Source organism: Acipenser ruthenus, chromosome 45, assembly GCF_902713425.1.
Source record: "Acipenser ruthenus chromosome 45, fAciRut3.2 maternal haplotype, whole genome shotgun sequence".
In the NCBI taxonomy this organism is placed as follows: domain Eukaryota; kingdom Metazoa; phylum Chordata; class Actinopteri; order Acipenseriformes; family Acipenseridae; genus Acipenser; species Acipenser ruthenus.
Window position 1 is genome coordinate 361656 of NC_081233.1, and position 25766 is coordinate 387421.

At 41.3% G+C, this 25766-nt stretch overlaps 1 protein-coding gene across 1 annotated transcript; it reads right to left on the reverse strand.

The window, feature by feature from the left end:
- Nucleotides 1-21908: 21908 nt before the first annotated feature.
- LOC131720844 (snaclec anticoagulant protein subunit B-like) lies at nucleotides 21909-25344 on the reverse strand. The gene is made up of 3 exons (XM_059013029.1): nucleotides 25301-25344; nucleotides 22440-22781; nucleotides 21909-21931 (listed from the first exon to the last, which is right to left on the reverse strand). The coding sequence occupies exons 1-3, from the start codon at nucleotides 25335-25337 to the stop codon at nucleotides 21909-21911; spliced, it is 402 nt and encodes a 133-aa protein (XP_058869012.1). The 5' UTR covers nucleotides 25338-25344.
- Between the last annotated feature and the right edge of the window lie 422 nt (nucleotides 25345-25766).

Here is a 25766-nt window from a genome sequence, read left to right on the forward strand (position 1 = left end):
AAATCAGAACATGAAAAAAAATCAAATGCAATAAAATGACCTGGGTCACTATGGCCCTCTCAACAGTGCTGTACTGCAGTAAGATCTTGCATGGATGCTGTTCATCGTTCATCTTTCTCTCACCAGATACTCTCGACCAGTGAAAGCCAGTTCCTTGTTGAGGCATTCAATACACAATGGATTATTTCTACACAAACTCTACCATGGTCCCCAGCAACACCACGGATCTTTATACCAGTGATGAGTGGGAATGCAGTGACAATCCGGCTGTGTTTGCATTCTTGATGGCTCTACAGGTTCTAACTGCCATTCTGGGATTGCCAGCCAATGTGACAGTGCTGTGGATTTTACTGAGGAAACAAACTGCCATCTCCTCTTCTGAGGTGTTCGTACTGAACCTGGCAGTCATTGATGCTTTGTTTTGCCTCAATGCACCCCTTGATATATATAAATTTTACTGTCCTGGTAATAGCATTGTTAACGTGGTAGACTATGTTGTCAATTATTGTAATGTTTTCGGCTGTCCTCTGTTCCTTTGCTGTATCTGTGTGGAGCGTTACGTGGCCGTGGTGCATCCAGTCACCTACCTGGGGTTCAAATCGCTCACCTATAGAGTGGTGTGCTCTGCTGTGGCTTGGGCCATTACTTTGGCATTCTCCATCTACTTAACTATAACAGAAAAAGACATTTTATATGTACACTCAGGTTTCATCTCTGCCTTGTTTATTGTCATGATTTTCTGTAACCTCTCCATCCTGAGGGTCCTGAGGAGGTCTGCCCCAGGGAGAGACGAGATCCACCCCATGATGAAGAAAGCCTTCCACATGGTTTTTACCATTTTAATGCTTGTGTTAGTTTCCTATTCCCCAATCGTAGCCATATTCCCATTTAAAGCATATTTCAATGAGACTACATTTCTATGTTATATCATGCCAGCATGCTATTGCTTTTTTATCCCCAAGAGCTTCATACAGCCTTTGCTGTACCTGTCTAATGTGGATACATTGTCTTGTGTGCAGTTTGCATGCAATGGAGGGTGCTGTGTAGCACTGAGCCCCACTGCATGAAGTCAACAGAAAACACGTTCCATTGGAGAGCAAGTAGCTACTAATGACATTTCAAACCAGACACAAGCACCTCCGTCAGGCAATACAGACATCTCAGTGAAACTCGTTGTTTAAGAATCAGCCCTCAGACCAGCTCAGAGCGATTGCAAACATCATTACCAGTTTGAAATGTCATGTCAGGCTTGTTGCTCTAGAAGGGATTTTTTAACTGTGTGATTCTGCTCTTTATTGGCTTCAGGTTGTTTTTAGTGTGTAAAAGTCGCTTGCCTCTCCATTGTAAATAGATCCTCTTCATCCTGTTAGGTGGGTGAGACTCCAAATCAAAGCTTCACCACATTCTAGTGTATACAATGCATGTTTTACTTAGTAGAAGAAGCCATTGAGAATGACAAATCTGATTATTCTAGGGTGTAAATACTAGGATGTTTTCAAATAACTTAGCACAATATACAATTTTAAATACTCATGCTTGATTTTGCTTTGTTGAAAATGTCTATTACATGCTACGCATATTGTACTTAGAATAAAAAGCCGTTAAGAATTACACTAAAATATAATAAGCATAGGCTTTTTTTGTTATGTTTTAGCAAAATATAAGATTTTAAAAACGCATTGTTGAATTATATTGTTGAATATGTTAATATGAACTGTAAAGTAGAAATATAATCAGGAATATAAATATAATATATAATTGTGCTTCGTAAGATTAATTACAAATGTACTTGAAATCGCAAATAAAACCTCTGAAATGTGTGCTTGCCTTCACTTGTTATATATCTGCATGACAGCAAGTGTCTCTAATGACTGTGTATTTACAGCAAGTAGAGAATTAGTAGTTAATTAGTAAACACATGTGTACTTAAACATAATTACAATGTTATTATGCATAGTTACAGTGTACTTAATGTGTACATTTTTTGCATGATAGAACTCTAATTCTAACCCCAACCCCGACCCTAACTCTAACCCTAACTCTAACCCTGACCCTAACCTTAACCCTAACCCTTTTCTGATACAATTGTGTACTTACATATATGGTGCAAAACATTGACACGTTGAGTACATTGAAACTGTGCATAGTAACGCTGTAATGATGTGTAAGTACTCATGTATTTACTACATGACTGCTGTATAAATCCACAGTAATTAGAGACGCTTCATGTAAAGTATCACGCTGATTGCTTGCAGAATGAGCTGTCTACGTCACCGGCAGTTTCACACAGGTGGGGTCACTGAACTGTAGTTGCCACACCTCATTAAGTCTCGCTCTTTATCAAAACTGCACACAGGTTCTTTGAATAGGGCAATAGTGGAAGCTGGGGTATTATCAGTGAAAAAGACACCCAGTCAGGATAAAAAGTCTTCAGAAGGCAGGAGGGTCAATCCAGATAGGACAGTAAAGATTATTATAACAGCTGATTACTGCAAGCAACTGGGGGCAGCTTCTCAATACAGCAATTTCAACAGTGTGCTGTCCTGGATAGTGATAATACAAAAATATAAGCAAGTGATCTTCTAGAAATGAAATAATAATAATAATAATAATAATAATAATAATAATAATAATAATAATAATAATAATAATAATAATAATAACCGAATCTAAATATGAATCATGCATTCCAGTATCAGCATCCATTACATTATGAATAGCAGCACAGACACACACAGGGTCCTCATCATGGTGTTATAAGTGCACAGTAAGTGAGCGATTGTAGTCAAATGCAATCCGAGATGTATATAGGAGGCTAGGTTTGAATAATAAAATAAAAGACAAAATCTCAGCATTTATCGTGTTTGAAATGCGGTGTGTAACAGACAGTGCTGAATAGCTAAAAGAAATATGTGTGAATTATAGTAATACTTAACATATACTAGACACTGTACTTTACAGAACACTCATTCTATCTAGTTAGTGTTGCTGTGTACCCGGAGCTTTCGATATCTCCAGAATCCTCTCATGTAATTGGGTTAGTTGTATGTTTGTGTTTATTGAAGAGGCCGCTGCTGTAGGAGAGCAGGATCAGGAGATTGGCGGGTAGGATAGTAGGGAGTACATTTACAAGAGGGACCCTAATTAACTGGGAATAAATTCATCATTTTGTGTCGTTGGCAATGTTACCTGAAAGCAGCGTCAATGTTATTTCATAATATTAGTTACGAACGTTCTCGTAACATTATGAAAACCTTCCAAAAAAAATATTCTTTAAACATTACTTCATGTTATCCTGACACTTGAATAACATTCTCCTAACGTTCTGGGTACATCATTGTGTTTGCTGGGTTACTATCAAATCTATTACTGACACCTTGTGGTCATGTTACGCAACTGCACGTCATTACATTTACTTAACATTCAATTTCTGCAGGTGTGTCACGTGATACTAGTTTTATATACTCTTAGTAAATTAATGGTTTAACCAAAAATATATGTTTTAAAACAAACAGTATTTATTTACTTTAACAACATAGAACAGCATAAACATGCATGGGCAAATGTGATCGTGTAGCAGGTCTTTATATACATATAGCTAAATCTATATTCTAGATATTCTAGATATACAATATTCTAGGTGAGGTCTTACTAATGCATTGTAAAGTTTTAACATTACTTCCCTTGATTTAATTTTAAAACTTTTCATAATATATCCGAGCATCTTGTTGGCCTTTTTTTTATAGCTTCCCCACATTGTCTTGATGAAGACATTTCTGAGCCAACATAAACTCCTAGGTCTTTTTCATAGATTCCTTCTTCAATTTCAGTATCTCCCATATTTATAATGCACATTTGGATCAGTATTAGGTCCTCTGCTATTCCTAATCTACATTAATGATTTAGATTCTGGTATAGTAAGCAAACTTGTTAAATTTGTAGACAAGACAAAAATAGGAGGAGTGGCAAACAGAACTGTGTAGACACATGGCAAATGACATTTAATAGAGGAAAGTGGAAGGTGCTGCACGCAGGCAATACATTTCTCCCCCTTCCTTTCTATATTGGTTAATTGTGGACTCTAGTTTTTTATTTAACATCACTGAGTCCCTTGTCCCTGTGGATTGCAACCACAATGTAGAAACATCTAGAGAATGGATGGGAATGGTCAATAAACATCACTGCTGTTTCTCTTAAAGCGTGTTTATTTATTTCTAACACTGGACCCTGTCTTAATACTGTATCACATTCTGAATATGAATATAGCTGAGTTATTAATTGTAGGTAATATTTAGAATACCAGATACATATTTAGCATTAAAAAGCAATCCATGTGATTTCTTTACCAGTCGTTCATTATTTTGTGTATCAGCCTCCACACAAAGCCGAGCGCAGTGCGGTATACTGTAATGATGCTCCAGTCAGTCTGCCCGGACTGCACCTGAACCATCTTAAAAACACGAAGCCTCCAATAAGCTCATTTGTAAAAGTTAGTAAAGAATGGCGCTATATAATCTAAGGAAGCTGAATGTGAACTCCTAGCTGGAGCAACGAGAGAGGGAGAGAGGGGGCGGGGCAGAGAAGGAGGCGGAGACGCTGCTAGGCAACCGGCTCCTGAACATTCCACTCCGCTGAGCAGAGACCGTTAGGATTTAAAAATGCCAAAGTTCCGAGCGGCGTCAGGCGCTTCGTTTAATTAACACACCGTTGCTGACATTTTAATTTCGAAGATAACCATATTTTAAATACTCAAATAGCACTGTATTAAAAAGCACTTTACTTCAGTTCTAGGCCGTTTTCCAACAAATAAAATAGACGTACTTATAATAAGTATATTTGTTATGATTATGAGACTAAACGAATGTAGTACAGTTTGGTGTATTATGTATTTATTTATAAAATGTTGTAGTGTTTGTTTATTTACTTTTTAAAATTGTATTGTTTTCACAAAATAACATCCATACATTATCAGTTCACCTGCCGGTGTAATCAAATCACAAATATGAGTCAGTAATTCATACATAGACACGGGGGGGGGGGGGGGGGGGGGGGCGTGACTGTGACTAAAGGGGCAGTTCTGTAAAAAAAAAAAAAAAAAAAAAAAAAGCTAAATAAATGAATGTTAACAAACACATTGTTAAAAGTCGGAGTGTAAGCGCAGCTCTGCAGCATACTGTAGCGGTCCGTGTGTTTGTGTTTCGTGTTGTGTATTCGCTCTTGTCTCCCCTGTCTGGGTGCTGTTATTACCGCTGTATTGTGTTCCTCCCCTCGTCTGTATTCCCTGTAGCTGCGGGTTCGCTCTGTCTCTGTGGCTGTGCGAGCTGTCCTGCACGCACGGTGCGCCCTGCTCCCTGTCATTGGCTGTTAGTTGTGTGTGCCCATTGGTCCTGGTGAGCGGCTGGGGACCAATGGGATAGCTGTTCGCTCCTGCACTCGATTAGCATAAAGGGACGGAGCTGAGTTATAAAAGGGGGCGTTGCACGCTCGTTGGGTCGTTCCAGGGCAAACAGTTAGAGCGCTGGTCTCTGTAGGGTGCGACTTCTGTTCTGGCTACTGCGTGAAACGGTGCACTACATTGCTTAATCAAACGCGTCAATGGGCTTGCATGTTAAAAGCGCTATGCACACCGGACGCGAGCAAAAATAATGAAAACTATTGATTAAAATGGAGTAATGCACAACACAAGCGGTCCGAATGAAGCGAGCAAATACAGAAATACATTTGTTTTATTTCTATTTTGCTACGCGCTGTTCGCATCGCAATGGACCAATCAGAAACAAGGTCAAAGGTAGCGGCTGTCAGACTGTCTGTCTTGCTCACGCAGACATTAAAACAGAAATAAAAAAAAAATCGACATCAATAAAAAATGTAATTATTAAAGTCAAAACATATAATGTTCTTTATGATGCCAGTGTCTTTGGTTAAGAAGACAATAAAAAGAAGGACGATTGAAAATTGATGGTATGTCTATCTCTCTAGTCCAAGTCCTGCCTTGCTGTTTTGTTTTCTTCTGCCTTTCTTTCTGCCTGTAGCCAATTATTTACAGATCTTATTCTGGTTTCTCTCTCAATTAATCAATCGGGGCCGAATGAGCATAAGACACTTCACCTACAATGACGGTGCCATCTCATTATACAATTAGTCCATCACAATGCTGCAAGCAAACTACAATTCCCAGAATCCCTTGCCTGTAGTCCCATGTGTGATGCCATAGGTCTGCCTGCCTCTGAGTTGTGATACACAGGCATATTCTACTTATTAGATTCCTTCTTTCTTTGACATGTCTGAAAGTATGCAAGTTTAGGGTGAAATTATCAACACTCCTTATATATATACCCTGTTCCAGCATCACAAAAAGGGTGTAGATTTATATGGGCCGAATATGTTTGTTTTTTGTTATGAATGCAAGTTTTTATTTATTTTGTTCACTGCGGTTCATACGTCTCTTACTGGAAGTGGTCCCTCGTGAGAGCCCCAAGTGAGGTATTAGCAAACCGGTACTTAACAACATGTAGGCACTGGTTTCCCCTGTGGGGGGGATCTTTAAATCGGAAGTTACATTGCTTGGGTTGCTTGGAGAAAAAGACACGAGAAAACAGAAAGAATATAAGGTAGAGAGAGAAAGAGAGCGGTGAGTTAATGGAATTGAATTCACTCCACCCTCTGGGAACCCCGTGTGTGGTACAGGGGTGTGTAATGTGTTTATATTATATAGAGGACCGGGAGTTTGATGCGAGACTCGAGCAGACACAGCAGCGCATTCATTATTATTAAAGCTGCTCGCAGACTCTCCGGCGCCGGCACTCTGAGCGCTCTTTGAAACAGACTGAGTTCGGATCGGATTTATATTCATGTTGGGTTAATCAGAGATGAGTATCGGCGTCCTGTCTGTAGTACTGCAGGAGATTTGAATCGCACAGTTTGTACCGCTCTGTGCAGCGCCGTCCCGTTTGTAACGCGGTGCATGAACTGCATAGTGCTAAACTGTCAGGTGTCCTGTACTGTACGTGCATCGGCGTGCTTCATCATAATAATAATAATAACAACAACACAATGACCGATGCTTTCTATACGATCGCAATGTGCTGGGTGTCAAGAAGGGCTACCAGATATCACTATCTACATAGTTATACTACATTTATATTAATTCTATATTGCTATGAATTGTAATGTGTTCAAGTAAAGGATTGAGCAGTATGAATTATTTTTCGCTATATTCTGTGTCGGTTGGCATTTCTAAGATTTGTTTTTGTTTACAATTTGAAATGGATCAATCGGAAGCAGAGATGGAGTCTCGAGGCCACATTTTAAGGTCTTGGTCTCGGTCTCGGCACGTCGGGTCTTGGTCTTGTTCTGGTTCTGGGTCTTGGCACGTCTGGTCTGGGTCTCGGGCTCGGCATGTCGGGTCTTGGTCTTGGTCTTGGCAGGTCTGGGTCTTGGGCTCGGCATGTCTGGTCTGGGTCTCTGGCTCGGCACGTTGGGTCTTGGTCTTCGCTCGGCACATCTGGTCTGGGTCTTGGTTTCGGCATGTCGGGTCTGGTCTTGGTCTTGATAGCAGGCAGCACACAGATTGGTCTTATTCATAAACATTCAAGATTATTTTATTTCCTCTTTTATCATATATCCTTTTTTATCCTTCAAAATTCACTCACATGTGGCTCCCGAGCGGCGCATCCAGTAAAGGCGCTCCGCGTGGAGTGCAGGATGTGCCCTATAGTCTGGACATAGCGAGTTCGAGTCCAGGCTATTCCTTTGCCGACCGAGGACGGGAGCTCCCAGGGGGCGGCGCTCAATTGGCCGAGCGTCGTCCGGGGGAGGGAGGTTTTAGGTCGGCCAGGGTGTCTTCGGCTCACCGCGCACCAGCGACCCCTGTAGTCTGGCCGGGCGCCTGCGGGCTTGCCTGTAAGCTGCCCGAGAGCTGCGTTGTCCTCCGACGCTGTAGCTCTTGGGTGGCTGCATGGTGAGTCCGCAGTGTGAAAAAAAGCGGTCGGCTGACGGCACACGCTTCGGAGGACAGTGTGTGTTCGTCTTCGCCCTCCCGAGTCAGTGCAGGGGTGGTAGCAGTGAGCTGAGCCTAAAAATAATTGTCCATTCCAAATTGGGGAGAAAATAATAAAAAATAATTGGCAACGACTTAATAATAATAATAATAATAATAATAATAATAATAATAATAATAACAATTTCACTCACATGTATACATTGACAGCTATTATACAACATAATGTAACCATTATACTGTAGAGCAGCATTCAAATTACTAAATTTAACACATCAGACTTTGTGCTGCTACAGCGTCTCTCAGCCTCCGCCATGAAGCAAACTGTCCTCCTGCCACCAAATACCTTTCCTGTGATATATTAGTTACCTTAACAAAATAGTGTGAGTAACACAAATGCAGATAAATATGACTGTCTGTATATACCTGTCAAGTCTTCCATTTTGATCAGGACCCTCTTTGTTTCCAATTATATGTAACTATTTAATGTAAATGTTTTTATACACCTTTTCAGGGTATGTAGTGTCTAAGTGAATTGACTGTAACTGGAAAAAGTCAATAGAACACATTTTTCAGTTGTTGCATTTTTTGTGTTTATTTGGTTTATCAAAAGAAAATTTGCTTTCAAACAATAAATAGTTATTATCATTGTTGTTGTTGTTCTTATTCTTCTAGCAAAAATTAATTTAGTTTGGTTGGTCTTGGTATGTTTGTTCTCGTTCTCAGTCTTGGTATCGGTATGTTAGGTCTCTGTTTTGGTTTTGGTCTTGGTCTTGGTACGTTTGGTCTTGGTATGTTTGGTCTCGGCCTTGGTCTCGGTACATTTGGTCTCGGTCTGGGTATGTTTGGTCTTGGTCTCAGTCTTGATCTCTGTCTGGGTATGTTTTGTCTCGGTACGTTTGGTCTCGTTCTTGGTCTCGGTATGTTTGGTCTCGGTCTTGGTCTCGGTATGTTTGGTCTTGGTATGTATTATTTAAATAAATAAATAATAATAGTACAAAGTGTAGTGTTGTACTATTGTTGTGTTTTTATCACTTTAAACAGTATAGCCTTTTTATTTTGTATATATATACTGAATAAACCAATTGAAATATGAAGAACAAAGTTGCTGTCTGTAATGTAGTATAGTTGGTATCTTGCCTAGTGTCTTTATAAATCCTGCAGTACCTCAGTAGGAACAGTAGGTGGCAGCATAACTCCAAATGTCTTGTGTTTAGACCAGCTCATCTGTAACAGTGGATTATATTTCAGGATGATTAAAATGTTGTGAAGTTCTTAGTGATATAGTGATATTTGTTATATATACAGAAATCAAGAAACAAAGAGACTGATGATTCAAACAGTAAACCTTTATTAATCTTATAATCCCAAGAAATCCACACAGAAATACAGACAATAAACAGTGAGCTATGGCTCACTCTATTACATGTTTCCTTTTTAGTTAAAACTGCAGCATCATATTCAAATATAACTACGGTGTGCCTGTTTACTACATTCAATAGAACAGCATGAGGTGCAATCTGCTTCATCAGAAACCAGGCCCTGTTGGCTGTCCAGTTTGTTTGAATTCCCCAGAGGCAGGTCGTTTCAGCTGCAGGCAGGCAGGCACACAAGCTTCCTCCCTCCTTGAAGCTTTCTGGACACTCTTTGTGTCACTCTGATGTCACTAAACAGGCCTAACCCTAACCAGACTCACTCCTGCCACTACCTGCAGCAGCAGAGGGTATGACTGTCCGCTCTGCTGCAGCTCAGGGAAGCAACACAAAAGTGCAAACAAGGAAAATAAAAGGTTTCTTTCTCTTTTGTTTTCCAAGTGGAGTTTTTGTATACTGGTGCTGATGACCTCATACAGGCTGAACTACAGACACACGCTCTTAAATATATAAAAACTTCTAACTATGTAAAAACTAACACAATATTATAAAACTATTGTTATATTTAAAAGACAAGAAAGTGCTTAAAAGAAACAGTAATGAGAATGGCAAGTTAACCCATCCCCCCCTCTGTGCTTCTCCCCTCTATCCTATACTAAAGCACTGCTAACCAAGGTGGTCCGATTCATTTTCTGAAAGCTTACTGACCCCACAGTATTATCACTGGACCTCTTTTTGTTTGCTTGTGTTTTATACTTCAGTTTGGATCATGTAGATATTTCAAAAGGCAGCGTTCTAGATGATAATAACTAAAACCAAACTGCTGCTGCGTCCTCAATCAGACCAAGTGAGCCACAGCAAAGGTACCAGGATGCAGCAGTTTATCTACGCGCTGCATTTTAAACAGCTGAGGATCCTGAACTAAAAAAAACAAGTGAAGCAGCTTCGGAAAAGACTCCTCAAGGCTGATTGTGAGGAAGTGAGGTGGGGAAGCATATTAGCGTTGCGCAGCGCACTGAAGCCCTGAAGCATTGTACACTGAAGTATGAGCAACACTTGTATGCTTCCCCACCTCGCTTCATCACAATCAGCATTGAGGAGTCTTTTCAGAAGCCGCGATTGCTGGAATAGTTAGTAAGCACGGGAGATCATGCTCGGAGCAGAAACAATAGAGAATCATAGAGCCATAGAGCTATCTTTTTAAGGCAGTAGTGAGGATTTGCTAGCTGCCTGGAAAGGAGGCTGTGTGTGGTCCAGTGGTTAAAAAAAGGGCTTGTAACCAGGAGGTCCCCGGTTCAAATCCCACCTCAGCCACTGACTCACTGTGTGACCCTGAGCAAGTCACTGAACCTCCTTGTGCTCCGTCTTTCGGGTGAGAAGTAGTTGTAAGTGACTCTGCAGCTGATACATAGATCACACATCCTAGTCTCTGTGAGTTGCCTTGGATAAAGGCGTCTGCTAAATAAACTAATAATAATAAAAAATGGGCTTATTTAGTAGAGGTTTATTCAACTAATAATTATATATATTAAAAAAATAAAACAGCTACCGACTGTTTTAAATAGACTGAATAACCTAAACTATCACCTAGATACCTATCACCTAAAAAGAAACCTGGATAGATAAATGAATAGATAGATAAATTAATGCACCTCAATATTGTGTCCCTTCTCTTATCCGTACTGATAAAGCAAGGAAGACGTTACTTGGATCATGGTAGCGTTATAGCTAGCTATTTGCTCCTGTTTTATTTATATATATATATATATATATATATATATATATATATATATATATATTTTTTTTTTTCATAGATATAATTTTGATAAAGTAATAATTATCTTTCTATTATGTGTTCATTTTTTGCGTGGATGAAACCAGGATTAACATTATAACAAGACTGGAGCCTCTATTCTCCATACAGATTAAATTAGCATTTTATAGACCCTGAATAAACTTCATATCCTGTTAGGTCACTGTCTGTTATATTATAACATTGTAATGTTTTAACAGTTATTTAATTTTACTTTTGGTCTATAAAATAAACTTTTAAATTGTAAGCACGTTGTGATTAGTGACAGTATTTGTACTCCATATGATTTGCATTGTGGGCCTCACGCGTGTATCTTCCCCGAACGCTGTCGTACAGAATTCTGCCCTTGCTGAATTTTGCACTGCTTTGAGATATGCGCATGCCTGAGTGTCTCGCTGAAGTTTGTCTCTCTGATTACTTAAACTATTCATTTATTCATCGGCGTGGTTCACCATGAACTTTTGGTATTACAAATTTTAGACAACAAAACAGTATGAAAACGTCAAAACTCAAAACAGCTGGCGAACGGCCATTTCCTCACATTACGCTTCTTTAAAACTGACCAGATGAGATTTTTATTTGAATATTTTAGTGATAAGCAGGGATCCTAGGAATCTGTTTGCTGCAGAATAATGTTCCTGTTCACTCAGGGTCGGTCATATAAACTGCAGCGTAAGGGATCAGAAAAATGCTACTGCATAAAAAAACTAGTAGCAAATTAAGAGTTTTGGTAGCAAAATGCTACCAAATGTACGTTAATTTCGAGCCTTGTACAGAACACACACACACACAATAGGATATTAAACAAGTACAGAATGGAATATCACAGTGATGTAGATCATTAAAGATTGCTACATAGGATTCTCTTTGATAGGAATGTGTAGTATTTTGCTGCACTACTCCTATAGTAAAGCTCTGGGTTCTGTGGAGACAGTGGTTCTCAAACTAGGGGTTGGGACCCCCTGGGGGTCACAGAAAGGTTTTTAACAACCACATTTCAAGCAGACCTTCCATCCGCGATGGCTGCAGTGCATTGCAGCAGCTCTTTATAGAGAGCAGACATGGCATTGCAAACTCTGTCAGATAGATTTCATTCTGCTTTATTATTCACACATTCCATGTTCACACAATTTAGATCGAGGTATTTCTATCATTTTCTTAGTAAATAGCTTTTTTCAGACTAAAGTGCCTTTAAAAGGGGTCCCAGTTGGAGATAGTTTGAGAGCCACTGCTGTAAAAGCTTTTCAGGTTGTTTTTAATCTTTGAAACAGATAAAGGGGAGCTGTTCATAGCAGCACAGGTCATTCCACTCAGCCCCCCCATCCTCCCGCAGCACCATCTCCCCACAGTGCTCATAGTAAGGATTGTTGGGCTCCCCGGGGGCCCAGTTAGTGTAGTTTAGACGGGCCTTCTTATCCTTACCAGCAACCCAGTACCACTTATCATACACAACGGTTCTGTGCAGTCCGATCCAGAATCGCGACGCAGTGCTGTTCCTGATGAGCTCCGACACTCTGTTCTGTGCAGCCAGGCTTGTGAGGCTCACTAGGTCAGTGTAGCGATCCTTGCAGTACTGCCAAGCCTCCGGCCAGACCATACTGTGAGAGATCAGGTGGAGCTCCTCGGGGAGTGGACTGCCTGCTGATAATAATAATAATAATAATAATAATAATAATAATAATAATAATAAAAATAATAATTTCATTTACTTTAATATGCTTTTATGTGTGTGACACTCATGTGCTATTCATGTGCCAGTCATGAGTGTTGGTTTAATGTTTGCAGTAATATTTAAAATGTGCTTCTACAGCTGCCATCAGCCTGCACTGTGGTTCAGATTATCCATGAGCCAGACTGCACTTGCATCTCACATGCGACAATGTAACCTGTACACACTGCAGCATAGCCTACTGATGAGAAAATCATTTGAGTGCAGGGTGACATTGTCAGGCAGTAGATTTTGTTTAAAAAGACATATTCTTTGTACTGTACAATATAATGTAACTCTGTATATTAGGATTCCAAGCCGAAAGACAGTCTTCAGCTCTCCTAGTGGTGTTGCTGAATAGTTGCACACACTCTCCCTCAGCTTATATAGCTCTAGTGCAGGGGTGTCCAATCACGGTGCTGGGCCATTCCAATCCAGCTTTAACAGCTGAAATGAGATCAGTAACTACTTCAAGGACTGGATGCAGCTTTAATTGGTTCAATTAAACAATTTAGAACAGGCTTGGAACAAAGACCGGGAGTGGAAGGGACCACTTTGACCCCCCCCCCCCCCCCCAGTCTAGTGGATCACATGACACATGAGATGGGCTGTCAATCACACTGAACAGAAAAGTCTACAGTGAGTGGTTTAGATCAGGGCTTCTCAAACTCGGTCCTGGGGACCCCCTGTGTCTGCTGGTTTTCATTCCAACTGAGCTCTCAATTACTTAACTAGACCTTTAATTGAACTAATAATTTGCTTAATTAGACATTTTTACTTGTTTTCAGCTCTTAAACAGTTGCAGTTCAAGTTACTTATCAAATGTTACAGCTAACTTGAAATATGTAACTGTTCAAGAGCTGAAAACATGTAAAAAGGTGTAATTAAACAAATTATCAGTTCAATTAAGGGTCTAGTTAAATAATTGAGAGCTTGGCTGGAATGAAAACCAGCAGACACAGGGGGTCCCCAGGACTGAGTTTGAGAAGCCCTGGTTTAGATGTCCCGAGTTGCACTGCAGGGAGCTGGTGTCAGGCAGGCAGTTGCCTCACGCTAGGTTCAGCTTTCACATTATTTTTGCACACAAATCTCACATGGCTTCAATAGGTCTAGTGGTTCACATGACACATGAGAGAGCCATTCTACTGTGGTTTGTGAATCACACTGAAGTGATTACACTGCATACCTTGAGAGACCGGAGTGGAAGGGGGGCTTGTGGGGTCTGAATCTGTAAAGAAAACACACAACAACAAGATTTAGTGTTTCCTGTTTCAAGTGTATTGTTCAAATGCATTTCAATGAAACTGTGTCTATGCTGCTGTCTCCACCAGGGCAATGCTGACAATGACATGGTTTATTGTTTTCAAATACAGTGCCTTGCGAAAGTATTCGGCCCCCTTGAACTTTGCGACCTTTTGTCACATTTCAGGCTTCAAACATAAAGATATGAAACTGTAATTTTTTGTGAAGAATCAACAACAAGTGGGACACAATCATGAAGTGGAACGAAATTTATTGGATATTTCAAACTTTTTTAACAAATAAAAAACTGAAAAATTGGGCGTGCAAAATTATTCAGCCCCTTTACTTTCAGTGCAGCAAACTCTCTCCAGAAGTTCAGTGAGGATCTCTGAATGATCCAATGTTGACCTAAATGACTAATGATGATAAATAGAATCCACCTGTGTGTAATCAAGTCTCCGTATAAATGCACCTGCACTGTGATAGTCTCAGAGGTCCGTTTAAAGCGCAGAGAGCATCATGAAGAACAAGGAACACACCAGGCAGGTCCGAGATACTGTTGTGGAGAAGTTTAAAGCCGGATTTGGATACAAAAAGATTTCCCAAGCTTTAAACATCCCAAGGAGCACTGTGCAAGCGATAATATTGAAATGGAAGGAGTATCAGACCACTGCAAATCTACCAAGACCTGGCCGTCCCTCTAAACTTTCAGCTCATACAAGGAGAAGACTGATCAGAGATGCAGCCAAGAGGCCCATGATCACTCTGGATGAACTGCAGAGATCTACAGCTGAGGTGGGAGACTCTGTCCATAGGACAACAATTAGTCGTATACTGCACAAATCTGGCCTTTATGGAAGAGTGGCAAGAAGAAAGCCATTTCTTAAAGATATCCATAAAAAGTGTTGTGTACAGTTTGCCACAAGCCACCTGGGAGACACACCAAACATGTGGAAGAAGGTGCTCTGGTCAGATGAAACCAAAATCGAACTTTTTGGCAACAATGCAAAACGTTATGTTTGGCGTAAAAGCAACACAGCTCATCACCCTGAACATACCATCCCCACTGTCAAACATGGTGGTGGCAGCATCATGGTTTGGGCCTGCTTTTCTTCAGCAGGGACAGGGAAGATGGTTAAAATTGATGGGAAGATGAATGGAGCCAAATACAGGACCATTCTGGAAGAAAACCTGATGGAGTCTGCAAAAGACCTGAGACTGGGACGGAGATTTGTCTTCCAACAAGACAATGATCCAAAACATAAAGCAAAATCTACAATGGAATGGTTCACAAATAAACATATCCAGGTGTTAGAATGGCCAAGTCAAAGTCCAGACCTGAATCCAATCGAGAATCTGTGGAAAGAACTGAAAACTGCTGTTCACAAATGCTCTCCATCCAACCTCACTGAGCTCGAGCTGTTTTGCAAGGAGGAATGGGCAAAAATGTCAGTCTCTCGATGTGCAAAACTGATAGAGACATACCCCAAGCGACTTACAGCTGTAATCGCAGCAAAAGGTGGCGCTACAAAGTATTAACTTAAGGGGGCTGAATAATTTTGCACGCCCAATTTTTCAGTTTTTTATTTGTTAAAAAAGTTTGAAATATCCAATAAATTTCATTCCACTTCATGATTGTGTCCCACTTGTTGTTGATTCTTCACAAAAAATTACAGTTTCATATCTTTATGTTTGAAACCTGAAATGTGGCAAAAGGTCGCAAAGTTCAAGGGGGCCGAATACTTTCACAAGGCACTGTATATATAATAAATAGACAGTAAGAATGTATATCACAGCACACGTCTCTCCTGGGTATAACAATGAGGGGTAGCTGCTCCCTCTCACACTCTTAATGACCGGGCTGGTTTCTGGTTCTTCAGATCTTTAGGCTACACCCTGCCCTGCTCTGGAGGTCAGACAGCTACTGTAGGATCAGATGGACTGAGCCTCTGAGTCCCTGCTCACAGACTGGGGTACAAACACTGAGCTGAATAATTAAATGAACCCCATGTAAAACAATAAGACCGTGTGTCAGTGTGTGTGTATCATTGTGTGTGTGTGCATGTGTGTGTATGTGTCAGTGTGTGTGTATCATTGTGTGTGTGTGTGTCAGTGTGTATCTGTGTGTGTGTGTTTGTCAGTGTGTGTGTGTCAGTGTGTATGTATCATTGTGTGCGTGTGTGTATTTGTGTGAGTATTTGTGTTTGTGTCAGTGTGTGCGTGTGCGTGTGTCTGTGTGGTGCTGTCCTCACCAGGGCAATCGTGAACTCCCTGTTGAATTAGTGAAGTTGATAAGAGCACTGAGATTCATTTATAACTCATGGTGTGGGCTGTCAATCACACTGAACAAACTGCCATCTTCAAACTGCACTTACCTTGAGAGACCGGAGTGGAAGAGGGGCTCGAGGAGTCTGCTTCTGTAACAAGAAAAAGAGAAAAAAAGAAAGTTTATAACAAAGCCAGATTCCTGCAGTGGTTCTGAATCCACCGAAGTGATTACACTGCATACCTTGAGAGACCGGAGTGGAAGGGGAGCTTGTGGGGTCTGAATCTGTAAAGAAAACACACAACAACAAGATTTAGTGTTTCCTGTTTCAAGTGTATTGTTCAAATGCATTTCAATGAAACTGTGTCTATGCTGCTGTCTCCACCAGGGCAATGCTGACAATGACATGGTTTATTGTTTTCAAATAAATATAATAAATAGACAGTAAGAATGTATATCACAGCACACGTCTCTCCTGGGTATAACAATGAGGGGTAGCTGCTCCCTCTCACACTCTTAATGACCGGGCTGGATTCTGGTTCTTCAGATCTCTAGGCTACACCCTGTCCTGCTCTGGAGGTCAGACAGCTACTGTAGGATCAGATGGACTGAGTCCCTGCTCACAGACTGGGGTAGAAACACTGAGCTGAACAAGAGCACAGACTGAACAGGGAGCCTTCAGTCACAGCAGAACAAGGGGTACTGATAGCTGCAATCCACATCACCCCATTACCTCTGGAAGGATATTGACCATCCCACCAGCCTGAGCAGGGAGCCTGTGATTGATTCTCAAAGTGGAAACTGCTAGATTTGTCACCACCAGGACTTATTGAAGATCTAATCATGCTTCCCTCTTTGAACCTGAAGGTACACACTGAAGTAAATGAGAACACAGTCTGAACAGGGTCCTCACCCTCACAGCAGAAGAAGGACTTCTGAGAGATGCAGCCATAGTCAAACCATTCACCAGTCTTACTCATCAACACACAGTTCTCATCCCCTCCCCCATTGTTTGGTTCCCCTTTGCTCCAGTTGTGAAATGTGTAGCTATCCCCCTGGTGTGACCACTTCCAGGGCTCATTGAACAGGCCTATCCAGAAGGGCTTGCCCTGCGCTTTCTTCACTAGGTCTTCATTTTCACTGGCGTTCTTTATACTGACGAGGTCGGTGTGGTGTCCTCTACAGTACTGCTGAGCTTCAGTCCAGGTTTTCAGTTGTTCAATCAGGGTGTATCTCTCAGTGATGCTGCTGGGCTCTGTAAACACAAACAGCAGATCAAAATCAATGTCAGCTGTGGAGGTGCGCTGCCTCTCCTGTTGTATAGTGAATGAACCAGCTCAGCTATCAAGGTCCTGAAAAGCAGCATCTCTAGCAGTGCATGAGAGTCTCTTTAGTTTATGTCTGAAAAGTATTTAATAGCAAAGTGGGGGATGGGGGAGTCTATTTAATGATTTAGGAATAATGACTGTTCTTTTTCAATTTATTCATATTTTCCTCACAGTCGATGCACAATCAATATGAAGCAAACAGTATCATTATGACCCCCCCCCCCCCCCCCTGTACTGTACTTTCCTGTACTGGCTGCTATTTGTCTGTTTTGAAGTCAGCCTGTTCCAATGACAGTTTCAACATTCTAAACTCTGAGGGCGTTGACTGCATGATAATGAGCACTCTACCAGGAACCTGATTGGTTGAGGCAGAGTTCAGGTGGCTGTGGTATTAATTATTTATATTATTATACATGGTGAACAATAATTTCCTATAATCATTGCTATTGTACAGTCTTATTGTACACGGTGATGGTGCGAGACCCGTATGTCATAAGATTGCCTGTGTACGATAAGCGGGATGATAAAACTGCTAACCTCAATCTCTACAAACAAACTCTACCACCAGTGCATGATCACAACAACACTGTTTAGAAGAGAAAGAAAAGCTACATTTGACACGAGCAACGAGACTGGATCATCACTGTGGAGGCTGTACCTCAGGAAACATGGCATTTATGTAGCCTAGTGTAGGTTAGGGAATCACCTGCCAACCGAGCACCTGCTGTGCTATCAGGTGTGTATGAAAGTCTGTCAGATCCTTTGCTCACGGTGACTGAAACTAACTTGCAAAAGGGAGATGCAGCTTTTATATATTTCAGAATACCTGTCAGACCTCATTTGCATAACAAACAAATCAGTCATGTGAGGTTCAGCCCACTACACACAATACAGCAAAGCTACAACCCTCTTTATCACCTTTTATTCAAATACAAATAGTTATTTAACTGCTAAACATATTTCTTCTACATGTCTAATAAGGGCCACATATTTAAGACAAGGATTTTGCTGTCTGGAATATAAACAATCTAAACAAAACAATAAGAACATTTCTTTGAATTCACATTTTCTTAAGTTTCTTATGAAAGAAAAAAAATCATAAGAAAATGTGTTGTGAATAACAAATCTTCACATTTTCTTAATAACAAACTTAGAAAAATGCTGGATTTAAGAAGATGTTTCTTCTTTTGAACGTTTCAAGATTATGGCCCCAGTCCAGTCAGCTGTTTCATTAACAAATGAATTGAATCTCAACTCACCGCTGTAGCACATGAAATAGTTTCCCTGACTGCAGAGTGAATCCTCCCACTCTCCCTCTGAATTCACTGAAGCACAGAAGAGGTATGGTTCCCAGTTGGAGCAGATGACATCACCTCCACTGGACCACTGCCAGTTCTCCTTGTCACGATACAGCCCAATCCAATACCAGTTAGTAAGTAAAGATGTAAGACTTATAAGCTTATTAACCATGGCCTGGTCTTGAATGCTGGGCAGGTCTCTGCCTTGGTTTCTGCAGTAGCTCTGAGCTTCCTGCCATGTCTTCCCAGTTCCTTCATAGAAACACTGACCAGAGGAGCCGCCTGGGGAGAGGGGACAGCACAATAAAGATGAGTGAAAACGTGTTCTTCACAGCAAAGATTTCCATTGGAAATGGAACCAACAGTCACAGATTACTGGTCCTGTAAGAATGTGGGACACTCGTAGAACTGTATGGTGATAATAAATATACTAACATGCTTGTGGTCTGTACTGTAACACGAGTATCATTCTGGCATGAGTGACGAAGGTCATGGAAACACCAGGCAGACAAAGAAATCGTTGAGAAAAACTAAATTCACTGTCAATCAATGCTAATGTTATTTTAGAATGTGTAAAGGTACATGTCTTGTTATTATAGGATATTGCACAGCACAGCACAATACCATAAAGACTAAGGAAATATAACTGTTTTTTTACCCTTTTAACCCCATTTAGACCCTCTGTGATTGATTCTCAAAGTGGAAACTGCTAGATTTGTCACAGGAACTACTGGAGATCTAATCATGCTTCCCTCTTTGAACCTGAAGGTACAGACTGAATTAAATGAGAACACAGTCTGAACAGGGTCCTCACCCTCACAGCAGAAGGCGGCTAACTGAGAGTTGCAGTCATAGTCAAACCATTCACCAGTCTTACTCATCATCACACAGTTCTGATCGCCTCCCCTATTGTCTGGTTGCCCATTGTTCCAGTTGTGAAATGTGTAGCTATCCCCCTGGTGTGACCACTTCCAGGGCTCATTGAACAGGCCTATCCAGAAGGGCTTGCCCTGCACTTTCTTCACTATTTCTTCATTTTCACTGGTGTTCTTTATACTGACGAGGTCGGTGTGGTGTTCTCTACAGTACTGCTGAGCTTCAGTCCAGGTTTTCAGTTCTTCAATCAGGGTGTATCTCTCAGTGATGTTGCTGGTCTCTGTAAACACAAACAAACAGCAGCTGAGAGGCTGGGAGGGGAGCTGGCTCTGAACCCAAAACAAACTGTGTTTTCATCAATCCTACAATTTATCACAAAGTGCATCCTGTCTACAGTCAGGTACATCTGTGTGTTATTTAAAAATAAGGGGCAACATTCTCTAATTGGCTAATTTACTCCTGTTTCGGTGTTCTCAGTTTGGTATTGTAGATCACATTGCAGACCAATTGGTATTCTCAGTAATAAGTTTAAGTCTGTGAATGTGTAGACACTGCCTATCACTAATTAATCAATGTAATTTACTCAGTATGCAAACGCAGAGACACAGGTTATCACTAATTAATCAATGTAATTTACTCAGTATGAAAATACAGACACAGGTTATTACTAATTAATCAATGTAATTTACTCAGTATGAAAATACAGAGACACAGGTTATTACTAATTAATCAATGTAATTTACTCAGTATGCAAACACAGAGACACGGGTTATCACTGTGTGTAATCTACTCAAAGTGTGCCCGACACAGGAGACAGTGATTGGCACCTCCACTTCAAACAGTGTCTCAGCTCTGATATGACCAGCCAATCAGAAACGCTCTCTGGCCTCCCTTTGATCTGAAAGTCCAAGTCAAAGTTGTCCCTTCAGAATGGCTGCAAAGCTGTGGAGTTGATGTACCACGTCTCTGGTTCCCTCAAGACGTCCTGCTTTACCTGAAACTGAACTATACCAACGGGAAGTACACGCATGTATCAAGCTAATGGTTATCAGGGGATGATATATGTAGTAAAATTACTATCGAAAATAAAATCATACACAAACAGACACATACACGCACAGACACACACACAGGACACAGACACACACACAGACAGACACAGAGACAGACAGACAAACAGAGACACAGACAGATTACAGACAGTCAGACACACACAGACAGGACACAAAGACAGACAGACACACACACAGGCAGGACACACACAGACAGATGCACACACACACACAGGACACAGACACACACACACAGAGATGATCGAAAGGCAAAGTCAATCTACTGCTGACAATGTGAGAAGAATCCAAAGATGCGATTGCATCCAGATTTGCCACTATGCTGCTGTTGGGGCGACAGGCCCTCAAAGATGCTGAAATCCAAAAGGACACGGTCCAGAAGAAAAACTCTAAGGGCTTTATGTATGATTGATTTTTCAACCTGAAATGAGAACTAATGGTTTACACCAAGTCCACAAGTTAGCGTCAACTATCAGCAAGTTTGAACATCACCACTGAGGGACACATCAGTCATATGCAGGATATTATCGTCGATTGGGAACTGACAAGTGATCTGCATGAGGCCAGACCGCTCTCTCACACTTGTAGACACAGTACAGGAGTGGACCAGGAAAAACATTGAGAAACTGTGTGCTGCCTTAACAGGGAAATGCTCCAAGTATGGTGATCCCTGCACAGCCCTGCACACAGCCTGTCTGAGACAACATGAGAAGGATGAGGACCCGGTGATCCATGCACAGCCCTGCACACAGCCTGTCTCAGACAACATGAGAAGGATGAGGACCCAAGAGACTTCTACAAGGAGCTGAAACTCCTTTACTATGCAGGTGAAGCACATCCAGGGAACAATGTAGACAAGAGCGTCAAGCTGCTGTTCATACGTAACCTGTCTGCAGAGGTCAGAGCTGCCATGAGCGCAGTGGAAATGCAGACAACTAAATGCCCAGCATCCTGGAAGCTGCAGAGAGTATGGTGAAATATACAGATACCCGGCCCAATACCAGCAGCACTCAGGTACTAGGAGATGAAGCAGAGCCTGACTTTCCTGGATCTGAAAGAAATGAACTGCCACAGAACTCCCAGAGAAGATTTCAGCCTTCACACAGCAAACCCCAGCCCAGAGGGGAAGGTAAACCTGACAGCCCTACACCTCACCAGGGGGGGAAACACAGTGTTATAGATCCATCCATCTATCACTAACGAAATGTAGATATCTTTTGGAACTGCCTCTGAAACACACCAAACACATCTAATAACTGTATGTTTTTGTATCCTTTCAAGGGCAACTTGTATTCAGGGTTTTGACTGAAAATATTTGCAAGCTGAAATAGTTTGAGATATTAGCAGCTGTAGGAGTGGGTGGATTTGCAAACTCATACAAGTGCCCCTCACAGGGATGCTTAATAATTATAAGAACTGAAATAAATGAATAATCAATTGCAATATAGCAATAATTACGTCTTTACCTTTGTAGCACATGAAGGCTTTCTGAAGGTTGCAGGGTAAATCAGTCCACTTTCCGTCTGAATTAACTGAAGCACAGAAGACGTCTGCCCTCCAGTTGGAGTAGATGACATCATCGCTGTTAGACCACTGCCAGTTCTGTGTGTCATCACGATACAGCCCTATCCAGGAATCCCCGAGAGAAGCTCCTGCAATATTTAAGAGCTGCTCTGCTTCTTCCTGGCTGCGCACAGTGGCCAGGTCTGTGTGCTTCTCTCTACAGTAGCTCTGAGCTCCAGACCAGCTCTTCACAGTTTCCACAAACACGTGTTTTCTGATCTGGTTGTACGCAGGCACACAAAACCCTGATAAAGAAAAAACAGCATTATTAACATGCTGATAGCTAGTGGAGTGAAAGATTAATAGACTGAGACAGGCTAGCATCCTATACCAGCTCATTCTCAGAAATGTTCCGTCCCTGCCGAGGAACTGAAGACATTTAAAAAAAAAGATAGATTTTTATTTGTATTTAAATAAATTTTAGAAACATATTTTCATATATTTTAACATCAATGGAGATTTATTCATTTTTAAATATATTGCAATATGTTCCATCAAATACATGAAGATATTTTGAAATCTATTCTGATTGATGTAAGGTATTACCCTGTGTGGCGCTGTAGCCTCCCAGATGGTATTTGCAGGCACAGACACAGAAAGCTGCACGGTTAAATGCACTAATGAGCCTTTTAATTAAACAAATGAACAACACAAAATGATACAAAAACTAACAACACCACACTGGTCAAAATAAAAGGCACAAGGGCTGACAGCGGTGCGAGGTATTCCGGCAGTGTAATGATGCTAGAGGCAACTCTAACAGCTGTGCGGGGCGCTGCAGCAGAGGAAATGATGCTAGTGGCAACGCTAACAGCTGTGCGGGGCGCTGCAGCAGAGGAAATGATGCTAGAGGCAATGCTAACAGCTGTGCGGGGCGCTGCGGCAGAGGAAATGATGCTAGTGGCAACGCTAACAGCTGTGCGGGGCGCTGCAGCAGAGGAAATGATGCTAGAGGCAATGCTAACAGCTGTGCGGGGCACTGCAGCAGAGGAAATGATGCTAGAGGCAACGCTAACAGCTGTGCGGGGCGCTGCGGCAGAGGAAATGATGCTAGAGGCAACGCTAACAGCTGTGCGGGGCGCTGCGGCAGAGGAAATGATGCTAGTGGCAACGCTAACAGCTGTGCGGGGCGCTGCAGCAGAGGAAATGATGCTAGAGGCAATGCTAACAGCTGTGCGGGGCACTGCAGCAGAGGAAATGATGCTAGAGGCAACGCTAACAGCTGTGCGGGGCGCTGCGGCAGAGGAAATGATGCTAGAGGCAACGCTAACAGCTGTGCGGGGCGCTGCGGCAGAGGAAATGATGCTAGTGGCAACGCTAACAGCTGTGCGGGGCGCTGCAGCAGAGGAAATGATGCTAGTGGCAACGCTAACAGCTGTGCGGGACGCTGCAGCAGAGGAAATGATGCTAGTGGCAATGCTAACAGCTGTGCGGGGCGCTGCGGCAGAGGAAATGAAGCACACATAACATACATTAAGAACTACTATTGTTAGAGTATTCAAAACTGTTCAGTCATGAATTGCAACCGTATCTGAGAACTGAACTAAGAATATAAATACAAGCCGATCATTTTAGAAAAGAGATGGAAATGTACGTCTTTTTAAATGATGCGGTTGCTTTAAGGGTATTAACATTGAATTAAATCCGAAACCATTTATATTGATCCCAATTCAAATCATCAGACATTATGTCAATTCGTACAGATAAACATTAAAAACTGATACATGAATTATACAATAGATGCCGCTTATTAGCAACTCCGATAAAGACAACTTTTGGTTATTAAAACCTTTACAGGAACCAATCCTATCCCATGGTTTTTCGCTTAACAACTTTCAGATAATTACAACTTTTTGATGGCTACCAAGCAGCATCTACTGTATATAAATCAAAAGCTGAATTCAGGAGTTGTAAAATTTACAAAGGATCATGCCGCGGAAGATTGAAAAGGGAGATAATACTATTTAATATTAAATGAGGAACACGCCCCAGGCATTATTACTATGCGTAGTAGTGATAATAATAATAATAATAATAATAATAATAATAATAATCATCATCTACCCGCTACCAAACCAAACCACGCCCCAGTCTTGACTGCTCATGAATATTCATGACAGTAGCAATTTCTGACAGCACTTTGGCGATAAAGAGCTCTCGTCAGGCCAGGTGAAAACATCGATTGTATAAAGAATAAAACGAATGTGTTAAGGAGGTGTGTCTCTAAATAAATCTAGGTTAATCTCGTTTAAAAATGCAATCGTTTTAAAAAGAGAAGCCTTGGAATAGAAAATGAAGCAGATTTTACATTCTATAGATAGGGGAAAAGTCACTACCGGCACTCTTTGGATTTCCATGATGCACCGCTCAGGCACGGAAGGAAGTTCCAATGTTAAACCAGCAAAGGTGACCATGTTGTGTAGAAAGAAGATCTGTGTCCTTACTAATTACTACCTGTGAATACGTATTCTATTCACCCGTGTCTGGAGCCTAATTAATCACTTAATCATGTATTCACATGTCGGCTCCAGCCACATTCCCACGTGATCTGACAGGGAGAAATGTAACCCCCTCCCTCCCTGCCAACCCAATATACCCCCCTACACACACGCACACGCACACACCCACCCTGTGACAGGCAGACTGAACACAAGAGGACTGGGAACCTCTCCAGATACATGTAAAATAATGTGTAACATACAGGCAGGGAGTGTGGGAAATATCAAAGCAAACAGTGAGAAAAACAGAGATAAAGGAAACCCACCTGCAAGCAGAAGGATGAGCAGCCCCCTCTCCCCCATCACAGCAGACTCTGCATGAGAAAGAGAAGACTTCCTATTAATCACCTTCATAGAGGGAAGCTTCAAATATAAAAAACAGCAAAACAAAATAACAATAAAAACACAACACTCAATCACATTGGAACCGCAATAGAAATGTTTATTTCACCTCAATAGAAATGTTTATTTCACCTCAATAGAAATGTTTATTTCACCTCAATAGAAATGTTTATTTCACCTCAATAGAAATGTTTATTTCACCTCAATAGACATGTTTATTTCACCTCAATAGAAATGTTTATTTCACCTCAATAGAAATGTTTATTTCACCTCAATAGAAATGTTTATTTCACCTCAATAGACATGTTTATTTCACCTCAATAGAAATGTTTATTTCACCTCAATAGAAACGTTTATTTCACCTCAATAGACATGTTTATTTCACCTCAA